This window comes from Microchirus variegatus (genome assembly GCF_963457635.1).
Source record: "Microchirus variegatus genome assembly, chromosome: 7".
Lineage (NCBI taxonomy): Eukaryota > Metazoa > Chordata > Actinopteri > Pleuronectiformes > Soleidae > Microchirus > Microchirus variegatus.
The window spans coordinates 10,817,811-10,845,705 of NC_139808.1; the positions used below are offsets into that span (position 1 = coordinate 10,817,811).

The following is a 27,895-nucleotide window of genomic DNA, read 5'->3' on the forward strand; positions in this document are numbered from 1 at the left end:
TACTTTCAGGTCATGTAAAAAGCTAAAGGCCTCCTCTAAAGCCAGGTTTTCAAATGTAAATGTTGAGCTAATGCAGAAACAAGGTGACAATGTAGGAAAGGACCTGTGCCCAAAATGTGATACAATAACAAAGCGTAATTAAAAACACACTTAAAGTCTGTCTCCATGTTGCAGTTGGAGGAATTTTGATAACTCAATCAAGGAAACAAACAACCCACCATGCTGAGAAGCTCGAAGGTGACTGATGGAGCAGCCACTGGTCAAGGTAGGCATTTAATTATTTTAGCTTTAAAGAGACTTGTGTCTGAGACTATAAAGCCTTGCATTGTGTTTTCCAGGGGATGGCACTGATGTTTGTGTCTTCACTGCTTTTTGTGTCAGTCTTCTTTTGTCAACACTCTTGTGCGATGTTTCAGCGATTGCAGCCCCATGTTTGGTTTCTCTCATTGTCATTGGCTGCTTGGATTGCCTGTCAAAACTGGGATGAAATTAGCTTATTAGCTTATCGAAGTTATATCAAGTGTATCTTGTTTGTAATCGAAGAAAAATGTATATATATCCTTTTATCTCCCAGCCCTATCTCACATTTAAATTGATTTTAGTCTTATCCATAATCCAATGAAATGTGTAATACATGACTCGTAAAGTGCCAATGCAGAGGACTGCAATGGTACAGGAGGTATGTTTAGTGGACATCAGAAAAACAAGTATAGCTGTCTTTTCCTACTCAAACAGGCATGAAATACTGACATGTAAGTGTATTGTGAAAACAGCTGTGAACACGTGTCGCATAATATATCTAAGTGACAGTAACTGAGCAACATGAAATGTTCTGATGTATAATTTATTAGAATGAGTCTTAGTGTAGTTTATGTGAGTAATACAAATCAAGAGGCTAAAGTCACAATCTCAAATGGTGAATATTTGTGAATAACAAATGTTTCGTTTCTGACATTCAATTTTCCAATGCCAACAGTGGGGATCAAGAAAAGATCCAGGGTGCCTGGTGTGATGATTACACAGTTTATTGAGACACTGCCAGAGGGAAAGAGCCATCCAGACTTCACCCGCAAGCCAATTGCTTTGACCATCCAAGAGGGTAGGACTGATAATTGAAGAAGCATTTAAAACACAAATTTCAGAAAACATTACAAGGTGGAATGTATGTGATTAGACATTTTGTGCAAGGCAACTGGAGCAGAGCTCTGCTATCTGCTCTCTACAATGGCCTTGATTTAAAACCACAAGGAGAAACAATAGTCGAAAAAAAAGTAAAATTTTGGATTAGAGAAATAATACAAAGCATTAAATAACATACATGTTAAAATAGAGATGAGGTATGAGTATTTCTATTTTGGTATTTGCCAATACGGAGTATCGCTAAGTAATTAAAAATCCCATTAATACTTACAATTGCATTAAAAATAGAGCTGATTATTGCTACTGGTATCCTGAATCAATTTAATTCCAATTTGCAAGGATGATTCTTTTTCCAATTTGTTTGATTCAATTTGTTTTCGTTTCAGAGACAGTTTCATTTCCATAGCAATTTTGCTTGGTTGTGAGAAAGCTTTTGATGAATGGTGGGGAAACATTAAGCCCAATTAGAATAATGAACATATTATTATAATAATAATAATAATAAAGTCTGAATCCTGATGAACGAGAGGAAACACAACAGTATAAAGGTGAGGTTATGTATAGGTGTAGTTTTGCAAATATTAATGCAAGTGCATGCAAACTGTTGGACCAATACCTGATAGTGATACATCCCTAAATATTCAGGCAATCGACAGTTGATTATTAAATTTTGCAGAGATGCGTTATTGCCGATGCATCTGGCAAAAAAATTTCAATAACTGCAATGTACTAAGAACTTATTTCCACCCATTTCTGAATGAATACATAAAAAAAATATGGGGTTTGCAAACATGACAACATTGTCAGCAACATCAAAGTTAATTGTTTCTCACACTGGGGGGCTCGTCAGGGATGTAGCACAGTGCTGCGAGGGGGTAGAATAAAATGTCACCGCAGGTCACCGCAAGTAAACAATGAGACTGAGACATAAAAGTGACGCTCTGAAGCCTTTATGTCAGCACGCAAGCATTCTTAGTGGATATAAATAAGACCAACAGTGGTAGCGCAGAGCAGTGTATGTTCAGTGTGAAACAGTTGAAGCTGATTGAAGTGGCAGCTAAACGCCAAGTTCATGTGTGCGGGGGACCATGAAGTTTTACACCATTTCAGCTCGAAAGTGATAAAAGTCTCATCTGTGCTCCTCCCCAATGCTCTTCGAGCTAAAAGAAAGAAAGCATGTCTCCTCCACTGTAAATATTATTTTACATTAGAAAAATATTCCATTGCGGCAAAGATGTCTCTGATGAGTTACACATTGGTAAAATGACCAGACCTCTGCATAGAAGTCTCTCAGTGTGAGTAATCACCTACAACAGTCCATTACAAGAACAGAAATAATAGACCAAGTACAACAAGTATTCAACCAAGCCTAGTAATAAGTCATGTTTGCTAACATGTCAAGTGCAGTCAATTATAGGAGTAGCCGTTTCTCTGTGTTTTCAGTCAAATTAGTATAAGAGGTGACCTTACTGTTGGTTTTTTGTTACAGGAAAATTTGCCTTTTTTAAAGCCATTGTCACTGGAGACCCAAAGCCGACTGTAACATGGAGCAGAAACAATGGAGATGTGTCTGATACATCAAGATACCAAACCAAATATGATCCCAATTCCAATGAGCATACATTTGAGGCAAGTGATACGGGCTATCAATTTGCAGCGATACTGTACAGCAGCATGCTTATGCAAAAGACGGACAGAAATAGAACAGACAAAAATAGATCATGAGAAATAGAAAGAAAGAGCAAGAAATCGTTTAATAACATTCAGGTCATTCGGTCTTCCGCCACTCAACAAACTGGGCTGAGCGTATCTGACACCAGTATCTTTGCAGCTCACTGCTATTCAAAGTTGAAAATATAAATAAGAAGTGTAGAGTTACACATTATTTGGCTGTCCAGCTATAAAGTGTGCAGAGCCTGTACCTGGTGTCCTGTTTCATCATCGTAGTAGTCAGTTACATGCTTTATGTTACACAGGAATATGTATATTTCTTTCTTACAGTTCATTGAATACCATACAACAGTTACTCCTTATTTGGAAAACACACATTTATATATAAAATATTAACCAGTTGCCAAGGAAGGACAAGTTCAAATTGATTGTCAGACAATATGTCTATAGATTTAAGTGCAAACCTAACCAAATCTATTGACCTGAACGAATCATAAGAATGGATATAATTTCCATTTCTGCATAAAGTAGGGCCCTATGAAATCCGTTTTATTTTTTTCCAAATTCCGTTTTTTAATTAAATTAAAGTGACAAAGCCTTATGGCCATTATATTCAGCACATCTTGTATCTTTCAGATGCCAAATGTTACGCCAGAGCAAGCCGATACCTACAAATGCTTTGCAGTGAATGACTACGGTCAAGCCACAGTCACAGTACTTCTGAATGTTATTGAAGGTAAGGACTGCTTAGTTGAATGCAAAAGAAAAATGATGTGAGCAACATTGCGAAAAGTAATTTGATATGCAAAATATTTCCTGTCTACTTCATATTTAGGACACTTTCATCTAAATGTGATACTTTGCATATCCTTGAATTTATGGCACTCATCTCAATACTAATCACTCTGCACTCTGTGTATATCCTTTAATTACATGACTGTATATAATAAGGTTAAGCACCCACTTTTCTGCCTTCAGTTGGTTTCAAAATGAATAAACCCCCGCAACAAGCAGCTGAAGCTATTGATGGGAATTTTAAGACTGTACTAAAAAGAAAAAGGTAGGTTTTCAGTCACTGTATCAATGGCGTCTTCTACAGATTTGCAAGAACATTTAACTTATCCATTCTCTTTTAATGACTAGTAAGATTCGTCCAAAATCTGAGCAACCAGCTAGGAAAGACGGGGAAATTGATCCAAAGTTTTGGGAGCTCTTACTTAGCGCTGACAAGAAAGACTATGAGAGGATCTGTGCAGAGTTTGGAGTCACAGACTTTCGTTGGATGCTTAAGAAACTGAGTGAAATGAAGAAGGAAAGGGAGGAAGAACAAGCTCAGGTTTGCTTATCAATTAGTAGTTGTTGTTCCTTCAATATGATTTCATGTTAACTATACTTGCTAAAAAATATCCAGATACTTTCCCCTTGATTCTCAACTCTTGTTCTACCTTTTTCCCCAGTTTGTCAAAAGCTTGTCTAACCTGAGGCCTATTCATGTCAATGCAGATGGTTCTGCATCCTTTGAGATTGACATAGACCTTCTTGAACAAAGCCGCTCAATTTACCTTTACAAGGTTAGTGTGATACAAAGTTATAACTGGCTGTCCTTCTGTTCAAAAATTGGGTACAAGTCAATCTCATCATTTTCCCCACAGGATGGTGAAATGGTTCCATATACAAAAGAGTTGGGAGACGCATTGAGGCATAGCCTTAAACAAGTGGGGAAAAAGTATATTTTCAGTATGAGGGACCTGATGCCGGAAGATGCTGGAATGTACCAGCTGGATGTGGAGGATGTGACTATGTTTTCCACTGATTTTAAAAGTAAGTTTTGCACCCATTCCTGATTAATTAGCCTTAATGTCAACAAAAAAAAAAAAAAGTAAATGTGTGTAAATGTATGACTACTCAGTTCTTATTTTCCAGTCCCCATGGTGGATTTCTTGGTGAAAATTGAAGAAGTAAAGGCAAAGGAGAGAGAAGATGCTGTGTTTGAGTGTGTCCTGTCAAATCCCTTCTCCAGGATTCTGTGGTTTGGAAAGAATTTGCCACTAGAACAAGGGGACAAATATGATATTGAGGTTTCAGAGGACAAGCTCATTCATCGGCTGGTGGTAAAAGACTGTATGGTGGTAGACAAGGGAATTTATGCTGCCTGTGCAGGAATAAAATCTTGCAATGCATGGCTTGTCGTTGAAGGTAAGATATGAACAGTTGAAGGATAACTGATAAAAATCAATAATTAATTATCTTTAAGGTTGATTAGGGAATGTAAACCATTTCTTTGCCATATTAGCTGACAAAGATGTGCAAAAAGGCAAAAAAGCTGCAAGGAAAACAACCAGAGCTGGGGGATCTGAAATGGACTTGCAGAAGGTTGCCCAAGAACAACAAGTCAAATTAGAAAAGGAAAGAAAGGAAAGACAAGAAGAGTTAAAATCTACTAAAGAAACTGCAGCAGCTACACCTCCACCTGAAATCTCTCCAGCTCCTGAAATCGCTCCAGCTCCTGAAATCTCTCCAGCTCCTGAACCCACTCCAACTCGAGCTCCAGCTCCAGCGACACTTCAGACACCCAACGACCCTGAACCAAGTAAGAACGCCAGCTGTAAGATTTATTAAACTGGCTGCTGAATTCACAAACAATGACACAATACAGAGTTTCTCAAAGAACAGCCAGCAAATTGTGGCAGTTGAGAGTGTGCCAGCTGTCAGTCTTTGTGTGTGTGTGCTGTGCATGTGTGTGAGAAGTAGAGAGAGTTGCAAAGGCACGGTCAATGAATGTACAAAGCATTTCAATTGAGCATTGTGTTTTCACCGCATTGAAAATAAAAGACAGAAATGACTACGAACGAAACGGACTAATCTCACTCAATATAAAATATATACGTTAATGTAAGTAATTAGTTATTTACTGCATTACGTTGCATTCAATGTAACAGCAAGTCACAGTTGGCAAATAATAAACCAACTTAAAATAAATTAAATTCACATTAAACAGTGAATTCTTTGTTGAACCTTATATGTATATGTATGACATACCTATGATGTTAATTTGTTGACATGGTAACCACTAACTAGATTTAATGTTTCACAGGAATAATAAATGAGACCACAACTGTAGTTTCTGCTCCATTGGTTGTGGAGGAAGTAGGTACAGGTAAGAACCTCGCCAGATAAATGTAAATGCCAGTTTGTTTACCCTGTTATGAAGTTGTGTTATCAGCTCATTATGTGATTGGCTGCCTCTCTAAGGTCAGATATTTTGTCACAATATTTTTGCTCATTTAGATTAACTTTTCAGTTTTCTTAGCATGGCCAGAGATTTCACCTCGATAAATAGTTTACTTTACGTTGAGCTGTTTGTCTACTAAATGCATTGCAAAGAGACGTTACTCGTGTTTTTCCCCATTTTAATGAAGTGTGGGCAGCATGGTCACTCTCTCCTTCTAACTTAAAAAGCAAAAAATTCCACGTCGCACAGGCATCCAGTGTGGATCTGACCTTATGCTAATGGTGTCACCACTTTTAAGTCTGTGTTAAATGCATACTGGTTGTATCAGTTTTCAAATGCAATAACATGGTCTTTACATGGATTACCAGTCTAATGCAAGCACGTTCACTGCCAGCTGACTTTTGCACTCCCCTCCCGACATGTTAAGACAAATATAAACAAAACTTACTTGACGGACATTGCAATGAAACGTGATTCCATAAGCTATCTTACAGCTGGCTGTTAGGCTGCAACATTAGCAGTTTGCTATAACGTATATACTGAGGTAGCCACATAACTTTTTTACACATCAACAGCCACAGAAGCAATGGAGTGCTAATTTAACAATATTATGTTTTGTACCTTGATTTCACCTGCTGTAAGACTTTATGTAACCTGGAAAAAACATGTTCAAATATCAATAATCAACAAACCACTTTGGAAAATGGTAATATAAACAGATCATTTAGAAAATGCATGAGCGGTGCTACCCTTTTTTTAAAAAAAAGCAGTATCATGTGTCATGTAATTCATCCAAAAATAGAGATATACAAACAAATAAAATGTGTTCATGTTGTCTGTGATTGCTGATAGGTCAGTCAGACGAAACTTCACCAACAGCCAGCGAGTCGGCAAGTGGTAAGTGAGACAAGTGAGGGAGTAATATCCTAAATCACATTTAAATGACTTGCTCTTGTTATTACTGGTATTCGCTCAGGGGAGGCCACTGGCAGTAATCAACAAGACACACATTCAGGAGGTGGTATGCCAAATATTAAACACTGAAAACAGTAACACAAACATTGAAAGACTGCAAACTAAACTTCTTTGTTTTTCAGCTAAAGAATACAAGAGAAATGATGATATGTTTGCATATTTGCATTTTAAGTTAAATACCAATACATAGATGGAAGGATGTAAAATACCAAATTGGTAAATAACCAGCATGTAAAGACATACTTTTACTGTACATAATGTATATATCATTCAAAACACAGCGACGCCATTTCTTCTGTGGGTGCTGCATATGCATTGTGTGGGATGCTAATGGTTCTAGCCTTTTTGAGCTCAAGTATCGAGCATGATTTAACAGATATATGTCAATGTTCTTTATACTTTATTTGTGTAGTTTAATAGATCTTTAGTTGCTGTTTTGCACTGCCTATTGATTTGTTCACTGGTCCCATCAATCAGGCATTAATGACAATCACAGAATATCATCGATAATAAGCATATGATAGAGAAAGCTTTTGTGACGGTCATTCACTTATGTTTGTGTTCTTTTAAGCACTATACCTATAAAGTACACCAAAACTGAAAGCTGCATGGTGCCATTAATGTGCAAAGTAGAAAATAACTTCATTGTATCTTGTCCAGAAACAGTGATTACCTGCGGACTCTCTGACGTTCATGCTTTTTGTGGAAAGCCAGCTGAATTAAATGTGAAGATGAACGTGGAATGCGATGGAATCTGGTTCAAAGATGGACAGCAGGTACAGTCCAGAAATTATAGGATTATAGGAACTTCATCAAAAAATAACCTAGTAAAGTCTATACCCACTACACAATATCCTAATAATGTTTGCAGCTTCATCTTGCCAGTAGGCAGCTTTAATTTATTGGAAACTGACATTTGTAAACTGCTGACAAAATTATTGTTTTTAGCTTAGGAAACAGGAGCTCCTGGTCTACCAATATGTTGTCTGAGATAAGTTTTTGTGACTTTGGTAAATCTGAACTAGTAATCCAACCAAATCAGAATGTGTGCCAATCACAAAATTTCTCAATTGACTTTGTTGAAGCATGCAAGCAGGTTTGACTCAAGACTTAAGCTGGTGCATATTTTACTCGGGGTGCGCACAGAGTGCAGCCAGGCAGCACTCCGTAACTAATTTAAACCACACTTCAAATAACCCGATCTATCCCTTTAAGTAGCACATCTAGAAGTTTGAAGTAAAAACTACCAAATAAGTAGTAAACAAAAGTATTAATGTGTACCTTTCACCTTTAATTTGCTAGATCAACTCAAATGCAGGGGTCACCATGACCAAAGATGGAACCTCTCACACACTAACTATTCAAAGCTGCACAGACGACGACTCTGGACTTTATAGTTTTGTATCAGGGGAACAAAGAACTCAAGGAAGGGTCAATATTGGAGGTATGATATACATCCCTGCCTTAATCGCAATATATGAAGGACATGACTTCAAGTTTGATAAACTGAATTATACTTTGTTCTTTACAGATGTACCTGAATTTGACCAGGACAGCCTTCACAATTTCTCCAAACCTGTGATTGTCAGAGTGGGGCAGAATGCTGCTTTCAAGATGCCCTTCACACCTCAGGAGTCTTTGATGGTCATTTGGTTTAAGAATGGTACCGAGATCAAAGACGGAGGAGGAGTAAAGATTGTGAGAGAGCCCAATCACAGTCGACTGCTGTTCAGAGACTGTCTGCGGACAGACACAGGGGAAATAAAGATCCAGCTCAAAAACCCACTTGGAGCGGTAGAGGCCACATCTCAGCTTATTGTGCTTGGTACAGAATCCAGGAATCTAATAAGAAAAACTTTAAATACTGAGTTTCACACTGATCACCAGTAACCAAATCCATATGGTTTTTTTTCAGATCGTCCAGGTCCACCAGACGGTCCAGTCAGCACTGTCGAAACCACATCCTCTCTAATTGAGATTAAGTGGAATCCTCCAAAAGATGACGGTGGCTCAGCTGTCACCAACTATATCATAGAACGGCAGCAGGCAGGACAGAGTCTGTGGACAAAACTTGGGGACGTGTCTGCTGACAAGACTTCCTTCAGAGACAAGAATGTGTCACACGGAAAGAAATACAACTATCAAATCTATGCAGAAAACCCTGAGGGTCTCAGTGATGCACTGGAGACAGCCGACAGCATTATGGCTGGCATAATGAGTGAGTGTAGGAAAATAGAAGTCTCATTTAGTGTTCCTCGGCAAATCCCATGTTAATCTCCCTCAGGTGTAATAAATGAAAAATTTCTTCGGATAGGTTTTGTGATCACTTTAAATTGTTTATCACCAACACTATTTGGTTGCTACAAAAGGCCACCTTTATCTCAAAAGAGGCATTGCATGTAAATCCATGCAATAATAATGTGTATATAGCCTCAATTTATTCAATGTCTTCCTATTATTAATAATGACCTTTAATTACATGACTATTCCCCAGTACTCTCTGGTCCACCTGGCACTCCCAAAGTGGTGAGTACCTCGAAGACATGCATCAATTTGACCTGGACTCCTCCGGAGAATGACAGAGGAGTACCAATCGTCGGTTATCAGATTGAGAAACGAAAGAAGGACACAAATCAGTGGATTGCACTGAATGGACTTAATGATCCTATTGAAGGTTTGTCGAAAACAAGACAACACATTTCATGTTTCATTTCATGCTTTCTTTTCATGATTCTCATCCTTGCCGTTGTATTTCTAGATGTGAACTGTGCAGTTAAAGACATCACCGAAGGAGCAGAATATGAATTCAGAGTTGCAGCAATCAATGAGTCTGGATCTGGAGACCTAAGCCCCCCATCTGCAATGGTGTGTGCAAAGAATCCCAACAGTAAGTGTTCAGTCCCTAAAATGTTGATGTTAATGATTTAACCCTGTTGTTATCCCACATTATCCTTTTTTTTTTTAACCCTGTCTGCATTTTACGGGGATTTTGTGTCAATCTGTTTGTGTTTGTTCCTTATCCAGTGAGACCTTATTTTAAAGATCCAGAGGACTTCATTGTTGTCAGAGCAGGAAATATGGCTCGGGTCAAAGTTTGCTACATGGTATGAATAAACCCATCTGTTCAACAGACCCTCTTGCTTTTGTAAAAAATCGCAAATCTATCAATCAATGTTATGCTTAATTCAGCAATGTCATACACTTAACTTTTTTATGTGACAATAATATCTCCAGGCAGAGCCTACAGCTCAGATAACTTGGCTAAAGGATGACAAGCCCATCTCCCCATGGATTAACATTATTAATACAGAGGGAATGTCTCAGCTTGCCATTCCCTCAGCAAAGCGGTCAGATTCAGCCATCTACACTATAATTGCCAGAAATTCTGAGGGCGAGGCTTCATTTGACATTGAGGTTCGAGTCACAGGTAAGGACAAGTTACAACTGGTGATATGTTGATTAATGATTATTTGTGGTGATATTTACTCAATGTAATCATTTAAGTGTAATAATCACCTTGTTATTTGCTGATCCAGGTGCAAGTCTTTACAATTCAGTTTACAGTATTGAAATTATACATGTTGTGATAAATATCTATGGCCTCACTGGTCAGCTTTCTTAGTCCATGCCTGTGTCACTGGTGCAAGCTTTTTTTCCACCCTCTTGTCCAACCAGCTCGAGTTATCCCAGACTCCTCCACCCTTTGAAAAATGCCACTTAGCCTTTCTCTGTCTCCACCGCCTGAAGTGTGGAGTGAGCGACAGTGGCTAATTTCACTGAGGACCGCACACAGCTGAAATTCAGGGTCAGATTTCACTACCAGACCACTACCAGCCCTGCACTGCTGCCCACTCTCCCTACTACTTCCTCTCCCTCACTCTGGTGTCAGCCCACTTCTTGGCATTTTTAAAATCATGCATTTAACCTCAGAAGAGGAGGTTTAGTTGACCTTACCTTTTAAATTTAAATTCAACACATATTAGTAGTCATTTGAGAGGAAATATTTTTTTATAAATGCAATTGTAAAATTGTAAAAACATAAAAATCAATGTTCTAGGTGTAATTATATATCCATAGAATCTAAAAAATAAACCAACAGACAAAACCAGTTGTGTCATTGATACATTTGTTATCGAACTGTTTTCAATTAAATGTATTTGCATGTTTTTAAATTAGTCACAGTAGTAAGGTACACACCAAGGTAAATGGGAAGAAGGTTCACTGTATTAAAATGTGGATACTGCCAAAACCTAGTGCAAAGCAGACAAAAACTAGAGGGAAAATGTCTCTTTACAAAGAAGAATTTCATAAACTTTCCTGCAAGCAGATAAAAAACAGAACAAATATTCAGTATCATAACCTACATGTTATCGCACTTGCTAGATGAACCCAAGACTCCAGGGCCAGTGGAGTTGGAGCAAACAGTCCATGGCAAGGTGGTGGTGTCGTGGGCACCCTCTCCAGACCAGGAGCTCGATGACCGCTTGTACTATGTGGTGTCTCAACACAACTCCAACACCAGAGTATGGAAGACCGTAGCAGACCGCCTCTTGACTAACAAATACACAGCCAACAACATCATGGATGGGATAGAGTACCATTTCCGGATCTATGCCAAGAATGACATGGGCCTTTCAGATGCTTCTGAGTCACCGACATGGGGCACCAATAGCAACAGAGGTAGATTATTTTGACTTGTATTTTGCTCATGCAATTCATTAATATACTAAACTACACATTAAAGTGACAATTTCACATTCAAACATTATCCTTTACATGTTCAGTATGTAGACAAAAAAATTAACTATAACACAAACTACAGCTTAGAAATTGTAAAGATGTTACTGAAAGAAAGTCAAATGTATTGATAACACTCCAAGCCTATTTGCATACTCCTGCACTCATTTTCATTGGAGATGAGTTTGTGCCTGTATAATATTCAGAGATCACAAAAAGTAAAACCCCTGGGTAAAAAGTAATGTTTTAGACTGCATTGAGTCACTAAAGCTCATGGGTCACGATTAGTACACCAAGATTAGGGCACATTACTGAAATAAATTCACGTGCAATGTCAGCAGTGAAAAATTGTGGTCACTTTATTAATCCATTTTATAATTGCTAGTACGGCTTGATATTGATATGCTAATTCCACTGGTATCAGCTTAGTTGGTTTGTCTGTACTTTATAAATCATACTGGGAGTCTGGGAATCAGAGTGCTAGTTAAAATGCAAGTGACTGAGCATTTTCTGTACTTTTCTACAGAGTTTAAATGCTCCCGTCGCACATTTTAAATGTATAATAAATTCTCAGTCTGAGTATAACCTGGACCTGCTGTATAAATATGAGAGGTACAAATGAATATCCTAAATATTTGATTAAAAGAAAATTATCATGTAACCTAATAACTATATTTTTCTCTCCCTTTAAAGTTCCAATAACCGCAAATAGAGTTCACTTAAAAGAAGTTGGCTTTGAGAGGCCTCCATCCATCTTGGTCCCTCTGAAAGTCCACACTCCACCGAAAGGATACCAACTCTATATGACTTGTGCCGTGCGGGGATGCCCAACACCCACTGTATCCTGGTACCTGAATGACGTCTGTATCAACTCTGACAGCAACTACTACATCACAAACTCTTTTGGAGTATGCTCCATGTTTATATTCAGAGTCCGACCGCAGGACAGTGGGGAATATAAAGTGGTCGCAGTCAACTCGTTTGGCAAGGCGGAGTGTTTCACCAAACTTGCCGTTAGAGGTAAGAGCTGATTCCTTTTAAGTGCATATTGTGATTATGATTGCCTATAATTGACCATACTTCTATCTGCATTTTCCAACAGATTGAAATGACGTGACTTGCACATTGAGATATTCTGGAATGCAAGGAAGCGGAATGTTTTATTACATTTTGCTTCACTGAAAACCTACTGTTGTATTATCATTTAAAAATATTAAAATACAAAATAACTCATTTGAAATCTATCACATATTTGAAGTCTTCACCACAATAAATCAACAAAGTGACATCGGTGTAGTGTTCTTTTCTTTATCTGTTGTGACACTGAAATAGCTTTTATTGACCTCACTGGCAGAAACATACTGGTGGTAACTACCATTAAAGTCATAAATGTTTCAAGCAGCACGTCTCCCATATCCAAAGTCCATGACTCCACGCACACTGCAGTACTACATTAAGCCCTTGTGAACCTACTGCCCATTTTATATTGCTTTTCCATACATGTATATATATATATATATATATATATCCAACTGAGCCACTCCCAAAAAAAGTCTATAAAACAATCTGTAACTTCGCACTTTAGTTATTCTAGTTATTATATTCAGTCAAATAGCAATCAACAGCTTAAAGCAAAAACTTAAAGGAACACACAAAAAGTTGTTTTACTGTTTGTGAAAATAATTCAGTAAGCTACAAAAGAAAAAAATAATATTCGGATGGATGGATGCTCCTCCAGGTCAAGGGTGACATTTGTATTTTTCTTTTGCAGTTATATCTCTTTTACGAGGTGGAGGTGACTATTCAAACCAACTACATAAGCCATGCTTTTTTAACCTCTGACAATCTGAACACAAAATCACGCTTGGTACAGCGAGTACATGACCCCACCACCATCATGAACAACCATCCTTTTTATGAATACCGCTGTCACACTGTGAGAATTTCGGATGATACTTTTGGAGGCTAATTGGAACCAACTGGTGCCAATCCATTCATATCAAGCACGGCTTATTTTCCTATATAAAATGTCTCGTGTTAATATTCACTGACCAATAAAGTCCACAGTAGATAGATTGTATTACCAAAGACCTTGTGAAGCTGACACTGACGAGTTTCTGCAATGTCTCCTGAGGGACCTCTGTGGATCTCTGTCCAGCTAAACCGTGACTAACAAGCAGTGACATGCATCACTAGTGTGATGAGCGGTTTCTAAACTCTGGCATGAATGAATCTTGATACATACAAAGATATTAATATATGATGCCGCTGGAGTTTTTATATTGTCACCGGTAATAGTGGAAAGCTATAGCCTGGATGTGTCCGATAACAGATCTAATGAATGGTCATAATGTATTTCCAGTGCCGCCCGCAAACTGATCGCTTTCATAGGGATTAGTAAGATGAACCACCACAATTTAACACTGCTATAATATGGGTTTTTACCAACTACATTTCAGCCGTGCTTGGGTTTCTAAGTGCTCAGATATTGTTTTGATCACCCAACAAAAAGGGGAGTCCAACACTGCATAGACAGACAGAGAGTAAAGGCTGAAGGTGGAAAGCAGAACATAGAACGTCGACAAAGAACTGAAAGTAAGTGTATTTTATTTATTTGTTCCAAACTGGTCAATTTTTATGAAAGAAAATATAAATGGAATTGAATTCTTCATCGAAGATATTTTACCCCCAAGTCACAGAAATAATTTGTGGAGAGAAAATTAACATTGAGTCTGACAATACATTCAGGTCTAATTATAATTTAATTATTACATTTGAGACATGTAAAAGCATAGCTTTTAACTAGCTTTATAAATTATAAATACAAATCTGTTTCTGAATTTTAAACAATCTTTTAAAGATGTTATGACCTGCAGATACTTTGGTTTTTCAGACACAAAATGCTACAGCCAATTAACTTAGTCTAACTTAAACGTTAGACTATAGTTTATAGTATGTGTACTGTGATAAGCATAGAAACTATGTCTACAAATGTATTTAATCCAAATTTTTACTTTTGTGACATATTCCAAGAATTAATGGTGCAGAGTCTAAAAAAACACAGAAAATATGTATGAAGCTCCTGAGATTACCCTGTAATACTGACATTAATGCTCTCAACAGTGTGTCACAATTCTGTAAAGAATATGATCTTAGCCGTTGGCTTACCATAACTAACAAAGGATTTAGCAGGGCCCTGTGATGACTTTGCACTGCAGAAAGTGTGGTGCACACAAAACCCTTAATATAATTCTTTGTGGGGTTGTAAATATTCAAGGTCAAATATACTTTTTTTTGCTGTGTTCCACTACTGGTCCTAAAAATGTAACAATATAACCATATAAAAGCCTTATGGCCATAATGTGCAGCTCATTTTGTTTTAATTGCAAACCTCTCACCTCTGCAAATACTAACATTATGATTAACATTTTATTTTTTTTATAACCTACACTGGTACTTGACCTGAATGCCTCAGTGGAAGGAGGTCAAAGTCAACTCCAGTTTGCTGCCTATAGCCTCGGGCTTGTTTTAATTAAATCCTGCATCTCATCAACTTTCTTGCAAAGTTTTTTTGTTTCGTTGATTGGTGAATAAAGTATACAGAGTCTATGTTTTTTTTCACCTTCAAACAAAATCAAAGCTACACATATCTACACAGAACAAGCAATTTGAGTTTCATTATTACATTCAAGTCTGGTAATTATCAATCTGACCCTAATTAGAAACATAATATTGCTGTCTTTTGGAGACGTGTTTTTTTTTTTGTTGTAAAAAAAGATTAAGTGTCACTGTCTATGTTTGGATCATGAGCAGTTAAACTGCTGGCACAGCCACTTGACTCCATAGGCAGCTGGGCAGAGTCAGCCGCTTGGTGAGATTTCACATTCCTCATTAACAGTTTCTTAGCGCGTCTCCAACTGTCTGCATGGGTCACGCATGGAAGTCAAGGAATACTTTGACAGGCTGATGTCATACGGAGACAGATGACACACGAGTAGAACATCCAAGGCAGGGTATTTCTACCCAACCCATCTCCGGCTCATGGCTCCATTTTTAGGTGCCTGAAGTTCTCACAACCCAAGCAGTCACAGAATGCTCGAATTACAGAGATAGAAGTTTAGCCAGACTATATTGACTGTATCAGTGACAAATCAATGTCAATCAGTGTTATGGGATGGCATATTAGTCACAAAAAATAACAAATTACAGAAACACACACTACAGGCATGCATATCAATGTGACTGTCTTTTGGCACTTTTGACATTTTGAGGGAATGATAGTGATGATAATGAGGTTAGGCCTAATTACCAAAACCACCTGGTTGGGGTTGGTTTTTCAAACTGTGGTCATCTGCTGCTAGATTGACTGCACAAAAAAACACAATGATCATCAACTAATCTTCATACATGTGTATGTTTGGAGCCCAACTAGTCTCCAACTGTGGTCTGCTGTTTGGCATCTCATTTTGTTACATGCTGCAAACACCAACCCTCCTCTTCCCAGTTTGAAGTTTGCCTCAAATATTTATGAAATCCAACACGACTGATAGTACATGAAAAAAAACATAAACCAGAAGAAAATATGTACTTACAAAACTAACTCAGAATGCAGGTTGGTTGGGAATGTAATTTTTGTGAGTGAGAGGTTGCTTTTAAATCATCTTTGCGATGTTTTCTACGCCTTGCTTGGAGCTCACCAGACTGGACATGATTTGGGAAATGCCATGTGGTTTAAGAAGTTAACCGCACAGCTCAGATGAATTTTCTTTTTGGGGCACAGACCTGGGTTAGGCTAAGAAACGTGGCCAAGATAGACAGAAGTGGCTTAGGGACAACTCTCTGGATGTCCCGCATCTCTAAAGCTCCCCAAAAAAATGGCTGCTTGGCAAGAGTCCTAATCCAAGAGGATCTGCAGAAAAGAATAGTTGAAAATCTCCAAATCCAGGTGTGCCAAGCCTGTCAAACTGTACACAAGAAGACTTGAGGGTGTAATCTCTGCCAAAGGTGCAAGAACAACTGGATTTCTGAAATTCTGTTTCCACTTGTCATTAGGGGATATCAAGTGTAAATTTGGTCTACTCAAAAGGCTACTACTTAAATTTGCAGAGACTGCTCATCTGTTATAAATAACACTGTGCCTCCAGCAGAATTTAAACGGTGAGCCATATTGTTATTCTAAGCAGAGAAAGGCTTTCTCTAGGTCAAAATGTGGCTAGACGAAAGGTTTCTTACAGAGCAATCCATTAAACTCTAAAACACTTTGCACAAAGTGGATTAGCTTTATTCTTAGCATGATCAAGCAGAGCAAAAGTGACTACAACAACAGAAGATCAATACATCAAGCTTAGTTTCCTGTCAACCCTTTTCCAACTCTGCAGAGTGTGAGTCAGATCAGCGCTAGTGCCATATTTTTAACTAGTTCTTCCCATTTAATAAAATGTTCTCCATAAAGATCCACATACAAAAACACAAATAGTTGTGAAACTTTTTCTTTGTGTTTCAGCCACAAGGTGATTCTGATTCTTTTTAGGACAAAACCACTGACAACATTGCAATGTGTGCAGACAAAAACCAGCACCAAAAAGCCACAGGTAAGTAATGGAGTTTTATATTCATCACTTACAAGGAAAATAAAGTTCAATGTGAATGTGAGGACAGTAGGACACATTTTGAATGTACTTTTGTACCTCAGAAAAACATTATCCTGAGTGTGAAAACCATTCCGACTTTTTCAGAGGCCTTGTGTTGGTGGTTTAGAGTGGTTTATGAGGGGGATATCAGCTTTGTGCAGCCAACAAAATCTCACTGAAGGTGTCTGATCCTGTCCAAATCCATAATGTCTTCCAGGGGTGATTGGTATGCAGAGGCAAACAACGGACTGTTGTCCTAACAGACTTAGTGTATGCATGAATCAGTGCTTGAGGAACAAGGATACAATAATCCTGCCTGCATTTAGATGATACAAGTGTGTAACCCACGCCTTAAAATATGACACATACAGTTTGATGAATATTCAAGCCCACCGCAGAGAAGAAGTAATCTAAAAAGCTGCTCACATAGGAAGGAGGGATATAAAAAGCTCTTGTGTTTAATATTTGTCTGCAGAGTTGCTTCACTTCAGAGGAGGATTTGAATTCATCCGTTTCTCCATGGTGGTTTGTTGTTGTTTTGTGACTTTTTTTGGGTCATTTTCTTTCTTTTTTTTTATCCATTTCCACTGCACAATTATGAAAATGAAAGTTTTTTAAACAAGTACAACTATTGATTTTGTGGTGTATACCCACATTTCAAACATGTACAGCTGTTGTATAGCAGTTATAAAGGGTTGCTTAAGCTTGATTATATAGCTGAAAAAATGTCTAGATTAATCGATTACTAAATTAATTGTTTACTATTTTGATAATCAATTTGAAGCTTTTTTTAATGATTAAAACAAGATAGTTTTAGCTTCTTAAATGTGAATATTTTCTGGTTTCTTTGCTCCACATCACAAAGAAATCATTAAAATTTAATCATTTTGATTTGCGGACAAAAACAAGACATTTGATCAACATTTTCTGACATTTTATGGACCAAAAGATTACTCGAATAATGGAGGAAATCGACAGATTAGTTGATTATGAAAATGATGGTTAGTTGCAGCTCTGCTTGATTCTACCCCTCACTCTCTGTTTGACCTATTGGGATGTAGCAATGTGTTAAACGCTCAGGCCGAAGGTGACTACAGCAGCTCTGACTCATGATGAGGTATAATGCCTGTGCCGAAAAAGTAACAGATGGTCAGCTGGAGCTTGTGATTTCAACAGCTGCTGAATGAGCTTAGTGTTGTGTGTGGTGTGAGTCATCATACAGGCGAAATGTTAGATGGGGGAAAGGATGGAAAAAAGTGATACCGATCGCTCTTTTGCTGCCTGCACAGTGAGGACATGCGAATGGTTCAGCTGGCTGAGCTAAAAACCGGAGTTGATGCAACTTTTGGCAGTGTGGCTCCTCAACCTTGTCAAAGCCTTAAAAAAAAAATAGTATTTTAAAAGACAATTTCTGTTCATTTGCATTTTCTCGACGACGATGTATATTCAATTTTAAATTTTATACTAGCTTTGTAAACTTCCATAAGGAAACTACAAAATTTACAAATTTCATTTAAAAAAATCAAACAATAGATCAGTTTGACGGCCTCAAATTAAAGCTCTTCTCATTAAATATAGTGGCTGTGATTGTTGCTAAGTATGAGAAGGGAAACACTGACCTCTTGTGAGACACTGATGGAACTGCATTAGTAATGAATCTTTATTAATGTGTTTCTTAACAAATCTCGAATAATTAACATGAGTTATGGTCTATAATTTACTGAATATATAAATGTAATTGTTTTAAATATATTTTCTGGTTATAACAGTGGCTATCAAGAAAATGTCCAGAGTTTCCGGAGTTACAATCATTCAATGTGTGGAGTTGGTGCCTCTCGGAAAGTCCACACCTGACTTCACCCGTAAGCCGATGGCTACAACTATTCAAGAAGGTAAAGAAAAAGGAAAAGTACCAAAATAAACTGTTATAATACAATTCTAAGCAGAAACTAATATTAACGATATCAATGTGTTACTCACTAGTGTTTTCTGGTGTTTCTAAGGTAAAAAAGCCATTTTAAAAGCTATGGTTAGTGGAGCACCGCCACCAACTGTTACGTGGGAGTGCAACAAGGGTGATATCAACGACACAGAAAAGTACAAGACCAGATATGATGCAAGGGCTCGAGAGCACATTCTAGAGGTAAGAAAATATATTTTTTTTTTTTAACGCTAAATTGTGTATTGAGCACTACAATGCATGTCTTCAAATGTAAATGTTGTTTTATCAGATACCTAATGTTAAAATCGCACATGCCGATACCTACAAGTGCTTTGCAACCAACGAGTATGGAAAGGCTTTCTGCACTGCAACACTCAATGTTACTGAAGGTAAGAGACAGACTTACTATGCAAAATTCATTCATTCATTCATTCATCGTCTACCACTTTATCCTCCACATGAGTGTCACGGGTCGCTGGAGCTGATCCCAGCTGACAGAGGGAGAAAGGCGGGGTACACCCTGGACAGGTTGCCATCACAGGGCCAACATACAGACACAAAACAACCATTGACCTTCACGTTCACACCCCAACAGGCATTTTAGAGTGTTCAATTAACCATTTTTTGGGAGGAAACCGGAGTACCTGGAGAAAACCATAGGAGAACATGCAAACTCCACAAACCTGGGTCTTTTTGCTGCTAGCCGCTACGGCATTCAAAATCGTAAATGTTCACTAATATTTTTTCATGTTTTCTTCCAGGCGGTTTAATGAAGAAAGGCCAGGCAGGTATGAAGTTTACCACAGAATAATAAAGGACCTTAAATGTGCTCTTTAAAATTCAGTAGTGTGTCTAACAACAAGTCTGTATTGAAACTGCAAACCTGAATCTTGTTATAAGTTTTGGGTTTTTTTATTCAGGAAATGGACAAACACAGGATTTCAGATCAATGCTTAAAAAAACGTAAGTTCCACTCAAAATTCCACTGTTGTGCATATGTGCACTGCTTTGAATTCCCTGAAGCATGATCCTTTGTTTCAGTGTTGTTGTCACAAGAAAAAAACAACTACCACCACAGAAAGAGGGAGAAATAGATCCAAAACTCTGGGAACTGCTTATCAGCGCACCAAAGAAAAACTATGAAAAAATATGTTTGGACTTTGGAGTGACTGACTTCCGGTGGATGCTGAAGAGACTCAATCAGATGAAGAAGGAAAGAGAAGATGAGCAGGCAAAGGTATACATCTAATTCAGGAAATCTGACCTCATATTGTGTACCTCCAATATTGTTAGTGAGGTTTTAACCAATACCAAAAAAGACAATATTGTAGCTTAAATTTGTCTTTATGATATCACATCTGATAGCAGAGTAATGACAGAAAAGTAAAAGACAGTTTGCCTATAAGTATTGTTGTGTACAGGAATTATTCTGTATCAAAATCAATGATCAGAATAGCATTCAACTGTAATCTCCTGCATGGCAGGAATGTTTATAACTATACAACACATAGCACTTCTTACCAGGTTCAAAAACCAATCTTTAAAATAGTTCTTCACTGTCCTCAAAATAAAGGTAAAACTATAACTAATCACACTTTAAAAGCCTCAAAACTTTAGATTTTCTCTTCCCTGTGCTCGATCCTGGCATTGCCTGAGGTTACACAGCCAGTTGCATCTTAACAAATTAATATCCAAAGCTCTGTTCAAGGCCACTTGCATTGAAAATGTTTATTGCTGGGGCAGCAATAAAGCTCGGAGCTAAAATGTATTTTATTTTTCACTTTGCAGGTCGTAGAAAAGCTGGAGAATGTGAAACAAATAGAAGTGAAACCAAATGGCAGAGCTGAATTTAGCCTCGACATGAAGTTATGGGATCCAAACAGTACAATTACATTATACAAGGTGGGTACAAAACAAAAACTTATATACACACACATCCAAGGAAAATAATTTTACAATTAAGAAGAACTATTTTTTTCTGAAAAGGATGGAAAACTGGTGCCATATGGTGATAATGAAAATTCAAAGCTTATTCTTAAGAAAAGTGGGACAAAGTACGTTTTCAGCATCAAAGATCCTGAGCCAGAAGATGCTGGATTTTACCAGGTTGATGTTGACGACGCAAATGTTCTCACAACTGACTTTCAAGGTACGCGATACCTTGAGCTTGTCTTTATTAAGGTGGTATTGTAAGGTGTCAGTGAAATTAATTGTATGTCCATACAAACCCACTCTCTCTTCTCTCTTAGTGCCTTCTGTGCAGTTCATAGACACGATTAAAGACGCAAAGGCCGTTGAAAGTGGGGATGCCATCTTTCAGTGCGTCTTGTCTACACCCCTGAACAGAATCACTTGGTTAAAACAGGACTCATCACTTGAACAAGGAGAAAAATACGAGATCACCGTCTCAGAGGACAAACTCACTCATACATTAAGAGTTAAAGACTGTAACATGGCAGATAATGATAAATACTATGCCATTGCTGGGATAACTTCAAGAAGTGCCTCTCTCACAGTGGAAGGTGGGAAATGTGTTTGTTTGGTTGTTCTTTGTCTAAACCTGATAGTCTGCCAAAGCATGAATTAAGTTCTTGCTCAAAACCATAAGACTCAAGAGTGTTTTGTATGACATTGTAATATAGCCGATCCAGATGGCAAGAAAGGACATAAGGGCACCAAAACTGGTGATCAAAATGACTTGAATAAAATGGAATTGGAACAGCAAGCCATGCTACAAAAGGAGAAAGACAGACTGGAGGCAGCAAGACAAGCACAGGCTGAAAAGGATGCTGCAGATGCAGCAGCTCGAGCTGCCCTGGGGGATGGATCTGGTGATGGTTCTGATGGAAAGACCCATGGAGACAAAGGTGATGGAGACAATAGCAAGAACCTCCTTGGAGATGGAGATGATGAAAGTAAAAAGGGCGATGAGGATGATAAGAAAAAGAAGCAATTACGATCTGGTCCTTCAATTCCCCATAACGCTACAGGTAAAATCCTTCACTGCATTGTGTGAATGTGATGTGATAAATGTTTACTATGAAGTGATGATGGTAGTAGCTTTTAAAATTGTCTTTGTTAGTGCATGTTGTCATCTTTGCAATATGGGCCATTAGATATCCTCTTAAAAACAGTTTGACCAGAGAAAAAATAGTAAGTTTGTGACAGAAAATATTACTATAGGTCTGACAATTTTAGGCCAGAAAGACCATGTTATACTGCACAGCCTTTCCACTCCAGACTATGCAAGGTCAAAATAATGTGCACATGTTTTCACTTATTAATAATATAATAATAAAATGACTTTATTTCTACCGTTGCAGATCGAGGTGTTCAGTTTGTCAGTGGCCTTTCAGATACTAATGCTAATGTGGGTGAACGGGCAGAGTTATCTTGCAAACTAAGCAGTGACACATCAAAGGGCTGCTGGTATAAAAATGGGAAGAAGGTAAGTCAACTCTTTCAACTTGTGACTATAAAAAAAAAAACACTCTCATATCATGCAGTATGTTTTAATCAATTGATAATTGAGTATGTAACTTGACTTAAATTTAAAATCTTTAATTAAAATTGTATATTTTAAGTTAACCAGTGAGGATGGGGTCACAATTGTCAAAGACGGAGCCTGTCACAGGTTGATAATTGAGTGCTGTAAAAAGGACGATACAGCCGTGTACCGCTTTGAAGCTGAAGGACGCAAATCAGAAGCAACACTTAATATTCAAGGTCAGAATTAAAATTAGCGACTTGATTTTATTTTAATAATTTGATTATTTTGCAAAAAGAGGTTTACGTTTTTTGACAAAAGACTCTTTCTCTCTGCAAACAAGACCCACCAAAAATTGACAGTGATGCTCTGGGAGAGTTCACAAAGCCAGTTATTGTAAAGGCAGGTGAAACTGCAGAATGGAAGTTGCCATTCTCTGGTGGGTGCCCGATGAATATTCAGTGGTACAAGGATGATGATGAGCTGTTGCCAGCAGTCAATGTAAAGATTGAAACATCAGCTACTGAAAGCAAACTACGTCTTACAAAGTGTCAAAGGAAAGATAGTGGAGAGATCAAAATAAAAATAAAAAATGAATATGGTATAACAGAAGCAACTTCCAAACTCATCGTAGTAGGTGAGTCTGTACAAATATCTTCAAATATTGAATTATTAAACAAAATACCTTTTTTTTTTTCTTTTTTTTTTTAAACATGGGTTTTATTTGTCCTCCTTTGACAATAGACAAACCCACACCACCACAGGGACCTGTGGACATTGTGGAAAGTGCTGTAACATCTATTGAGTTCAAGTGGAAACCGCCAAAACACAGTGGAGGGTACCCCATCACAAACTACATCATAGAACGCCAGCAAGTGGGGCGCAACAAATGGTCAAAACTGGGTGAGATCTCTGGCAATGACCAAAGTTACAAAGATTCAGATGTGGATCCTGGAAGGAGATACTGCTACCGGATCAGAGCAAAGAATGCAGAGGGCATCAGTGATTACCTGCAGACAGAGGACATGGCAGCTGGTGTACTACGTAAGTCTTTTGTTGGATATTTTAAAAAGGCTATTTTAATTGTCACCCATGAAAACCTAACACCTAGAAAACGTTTTTGGATTCAGGCAGGTAAAGGAAACAAGCAAAGCAATACATTTTGATCTTGTTTTCTATCTACTTGCCTTACATTCAATGCTTGACGGAATGTCAAATATCCCACACAGGTTATCCAGGAACCCCAACAGCACCTAAGGTGGTCAGTGTTTTTAAAGACTACATTACTCTCTCATGGAATCCTCCATGTGACACTGGAGGAACAAAAATAGTGGGGTACAATTTGGAAAAGAACAAGAAAGGCACCAATTACTGGAGTCTTGTAAACCAAGAAGGGCCAATTACAGGTATGTCTCTCTAGGCAAGCTGCAAAATCATCATCATCACAAGCGCGTGTATTTGACTAACAAGACTCAAAAATAAACAACAACTTTGTGGTCTGTGAATACGAAAATAAATGTGAAAATGATATTACAGCATGAAGTTATTGATGGAGGACATTTAAAACTGCAATAAGTTAAACTGTACATTATATGGTCTGTTTCAAGTCTGTCTTCAAAGGGTCTTCTGAATGAATCAGTAGTAGGGACGTCACAATTCTCCAAATCCTTGATTCGATTTTCAATTTCAAGGTCCCAGTCACAACCATAACACAAAGCTAAGATTGTAATATTCGTCCCAGATGTCAAAACTTAACATGGAGAAGCAGCATTGCATTAATATTACTTTATTTCTTTATATTAAAGGTTGTTTTGTTTTTTTTAGTAAAAAGAAATTAAATTTTTCACAGTGGGCTGCAGTGCTCACAATGCTGTCAATTACAAAACAATAATAATAATAAAGCAGGACTGTACTACTGTTGGTTATAGTGTAAGAATCCATGTTTGGTCTGACTCAACATAAATCAATTATTATTCATATCGGGCCAAGACAATAATGTCATTGTTTTCCACTCAGCCACAAAGTATGCAGTGAAAGACGTCTTTGAAGGAGCAGCATACGAATTTAGAGTGTCTGCAATCAACCTTTCTGGTGCTGGAGATCCTAGTATTCCAAGTGACACAATAATCGCAAGGGATCCAATGAGTAAGCCAATTTAATTATGTATTTGTTTTTTTATTTCACCACAATGAAAACATAATGACTGACAGTTAACCAGAATGTAATTGAATATTTTGGCATATGTTTTTCTTTGCGTCATATAACCATTCTAAAATCATTTCAGAGGCCCCAGGCAAAGTCGCAGACTTGAAATTAACGTCATCTGACTACACCACATTTTCACTGGCTTGGACTAAACCCAAAGAAGTGAGAGGGGTAGCAGATGAAGCCCAGGGATACTATGTGGAAGTTAGACTCCTTGAAAGCCTTGAATGGACACGCTGTAATACCGTCCCCATCACTCGAACTTCCTACACTGTGGTTGGCTTAAAGGCAATGGCCTCATACTGGGTGAGAGTAATCGCCACCAATTATGGAGGCGATGGAGAACCACAGAGCTTTGACAATTACCTAATTGCCATGCCCCCGCCAGGTAAGCACGTGAAATTTCAGAAACTCTTCTTCAAGTTTAGGAAAACTAAACGTTATCAATCATTTTCAGAAACCTCACTGTCACTGTCACATTTATTGTGTAAATACATGTGGTCTCTTCACAATCATACAGCTGTCAAAAATACTGCATTGCTGTTTTGTTTATTCTGAATGATCACTGTCTTTCTATCTTGATAAAGTTGAAAAAGAGATCTTGATCTCAATGACCCTTCTCTGCTAGCGATGCTTACAATAAAAGGGTAGAATTGTCTCAAGACTGGAAAGAAAAGGACTTTGTCCTCTGAAGCTCAAATGCAGCTCTCAACAACTGGAGCAAAAGTGGTACAACATCAAAGCAAAATTGTAATGGGGGACAAATTAATGGTCTTATTTGTTGTTTTGAAAGCAGAAAGTCTCATGAATTATCACTAATACAGCCCGCATCATTGATGGACGGATATGTGTTGTATGGAAATAGGCTGAAGTAGCTGAGTGCAGTGTGGTATATTTGACAGCTTTACTGAGGAGCAAATTGGGCAAACAAAGCATGGGAAATTGAGCTAAATGTAAACAGCTAATCAGGTGTACTAGCATTGCACAGATTAAAAATTCTAAATTTGCAATATTCTATTCCACTTAACGAAAATTCAAACCTTTCATTTTTACAGTAAGGCCAAAACTCAAAGATAAAAACATGAAGACGTTTGTTGTGGTGAGATCTGGGAACACCGTGCGTCTGAACATCAACTTCGAGGTAATATGCTCGAGCTTCTCTTCCAAGTCTAAGCAGAAAAAGCCATTGTAGTGTGTGAATGTTTAAGCAACATTGTCATAATAACATATTAATCTGATTTTGTTTACCATAATGTCTACAGGCCTCCCCACTACCGGAAGTCTCTTGGTTAAAAGATGGTACTCCAGTGGCTAAACATGTGACAATTACCAACTCTGACAAAGGCTCGCAAATGTTAATCCCCACATCTGAGCGGTCTGACACAGGCATTTACACCATTTCTATCAAGAACATGGTCGGCCAGGAGAGCGTTAACGTTGAAATCAGAGTTACAGGTAAATCTCAGACAGCACAATAGATATGTCAGGTGAGAAGGTAGTTGCAAAATTACAGTAGAAAAGAAACAGGTGGGATTAAGTTTCAGTGTAAATATAAACTTAGATTATAAACCAGCATTGTCAATTTTTAAATTTAGATCCCACATGTGAAAAGCTATCTGAATCCATTTATGTTCATACCTGAGTTTTATACTGATTAAATAAATTACAAAAACAAACAAAGTATTTCTACACCTCTAAACATACTCAACACTACATAATTGTCAACATATGCTGAACAGCATTCTTGCAAAGTAGTCACCTCACTTCTGTGACAATGTTATTGTTTCCATTAAAAATACCATTTTATAATCAAAGTAACCATGACGGCATTGTTGGCAGCTACATGGAATTCAAATGGAAAGCCTGCAAATTAAGCATTTAATGATGTTACTTATGTGTGTGTGTGTGTGTGTGTGTGTGTGTGTGTGTGTGTGTGTGTGTGTGTGTCTTATTCTAAATCTGACTGTAGATGATCCAAAGCCTCCAGGACCAGTAGAGCTGGATCAGAACATCCCAGGAACAGTGACTCTGTCCTGGTCTCCCTCTCCAGATGAGAAGAGGGATGACAGGCTCCATTACACGATATTTAAACGTGACTCCTTCAAGCGAACGTGGAGGAAAGTGGCTGACAACCTTTTCAACAACAAGTTCACAGTTGTCAACATTTTGCCTGGGTGGGAGTATAACTTCCGGGTGTTTGCTAAAAATGATATGGGCCTTTCAACACCTTCTGAATCCCCAATGTTCGAAATCAAAAAGGAAAAAGGTATCTGTAATGTCCCGTGCAAGAATTCATTCAGGTGGTTGTATTTGTTTAGCAGTTTCGTAAAAGCTTTAATACATGTCTTTGTGTTTCAGAAAAGTTCCAAGTGAACAGGCCAGAAACTAAAAGCTTGGACTTCGAGTCACCTCCGTCTTTTCTTGTTCCCCTGAAGAGGCGTACAGCTCCGCAAGGTTATGAGAGTCACATGAGTTGTGCAGTTAAGGGGAATCCAGCACCTCGTGTGACATGGTACTACAACAATATCAACCTCAACACAAATACCAACTACCACATTAAAAATGTGTGTGGCGTTTGCTCATTACTCATATTGAGGGCAGGAGCCAGAGACAATGGGGAATACAAAGTCATAATTGAAAACAAACTGGGAAGAGCGGAGTGCTCAATGATCCTAAACGTCAGAGGTATTAACATGTGCACATGTTTTAGTAGAATTACAACGGGTTTGTGGATGATACATCACTGAAGTCGAACTGTTTATTTACAGAGTGAAGAGGAGCCACAGCATCTTGACAGAAGCTGAACTGAAAGATAACTTACTATCTTGAATTAAATAAACTACATCTAATGACAACTTGGAATATTCACCAGTGCT

General features: G+C 37.9%; 3 protein-coding genes across 3 annotated transcripts; all 3 read left to right on the forward strand.

Annotated features, from left to right (window-relative positions):
- Positions 1-219: 219 nt before the first annotated feature.
- Positions 220-15,876, forward strand: LOC310929805 (immunoglobulin-like and fibronectin type III domain-containing protein 1; the record flags this gene model as incomplete). Its single annotated transcript, XM_083892652.1, has 24 exons — positions 220-265; positions 977-1,099; positions 2,630-2,769; positions 3,448-3,547; positions 3,790-3,871; positions 3,955-4,147; positions 4,269-4,382; positions 4,464-4,632; positions 4,735-5,007; positions 5,105-5,401; positions 5,906-5,968; positions 6,896-6,940; positions 7,733-7,794; positions 8,321-8,462; positions 8,550-8,843; positions 8,934-9,236; positions 9,513-9,692; positions 9,777-9,905; positions 10,043-10,122; positions 10,253-10,445; positions 11,402-11,698; positions 12,449-12,775; positions 15,569-15,626; positions 15,813-15,876. 24 exons carry the CDS (start codon positions 220-222, stop codon positions 15,874-15,876), a joined length of 3,774 nt encoding a protein of 1,257 aa, XP_083748778.1.
- LOC310929806 (immunoglobulin-like and fibronectin type III domain-containing protein 1) lies at positions 14,285-20,138 on the forward strand (the record flags this gene model as incomplete). The annotated part of the gene is made up of 6 exons (XM_083892653.1): positions 14,285-14,350; positions 17,259-17,346; positions 19,155-19,277; positions 19,389-19,528; positions 19,617-19,716; positions 20,089-20,138. The coding sequence occupies exons 2-6, from the start codon at positions 17,310-17,312 to the stop codon at positions 20,136-20,138; spliced, it is 450 nt and encodes a 149-aa protein (XP_083748779.1). The 5' UTR covers positions 14,285-14,350; positions 17,259-17,309.
- A 129-nt stretch (positions 20,139-20,267) lies between these two features.
- LOC310929132 (immunoglobulin-like and fibronectin type III domain-containing protein 1) lies at positions 20,268-27,872 on the forward strand. The gene is made up of 18 exons (XM_083891847.1): positions 20,268-20,290; positions 20,369-20,564; positions 21,116-21,229; positions 21,314-21,476; positions 21,577-21,849; positions 21,970-22,317; positions 22,651-22,775; positions 22,912-23,053; positions 23,158-23,451; positions 23,559-23,858; positions 24,044-24,220; positions 24,831-24,959; positions 25,099-25,407; positions 26,075-26,160; positions 26,282-26,474; positions 26,989-27,285; positions 27,378-27,704; positions 27,788-27,872. Exons 1-18 carry the CDS (start codon positions 20,277-20,279, stop codon positions 27,790-27,792), a joined length of 3,492 nt encoding a protein of 1,163 aa, XP_083747973.1. The 5' UTR covers positions 20,268-20,276; the 3' UTR covers positions 27,793-27,872.
- Positions 27,873-27,895: the final 23 nt, after the last annotated feature.

Coding starts and splice junctions, on each gene's coding strand:
- LOC310929132 (XM_083891847.1), top strand. Junction 24,221..24,830: donor CCAAGAAGGGCCAATTACAG/GTATGTCTCTCT, acceptor TTTTCCACTCAG/CCACAAAGTATGCAGTGAAA. Junction 24,960..25,098: donor AATCGCAAGGGATCCAATGA/GTAAGCCAATTT, acceptor AAATCATTTCAG/AGGCCCCAGGCAAAGTCGCA.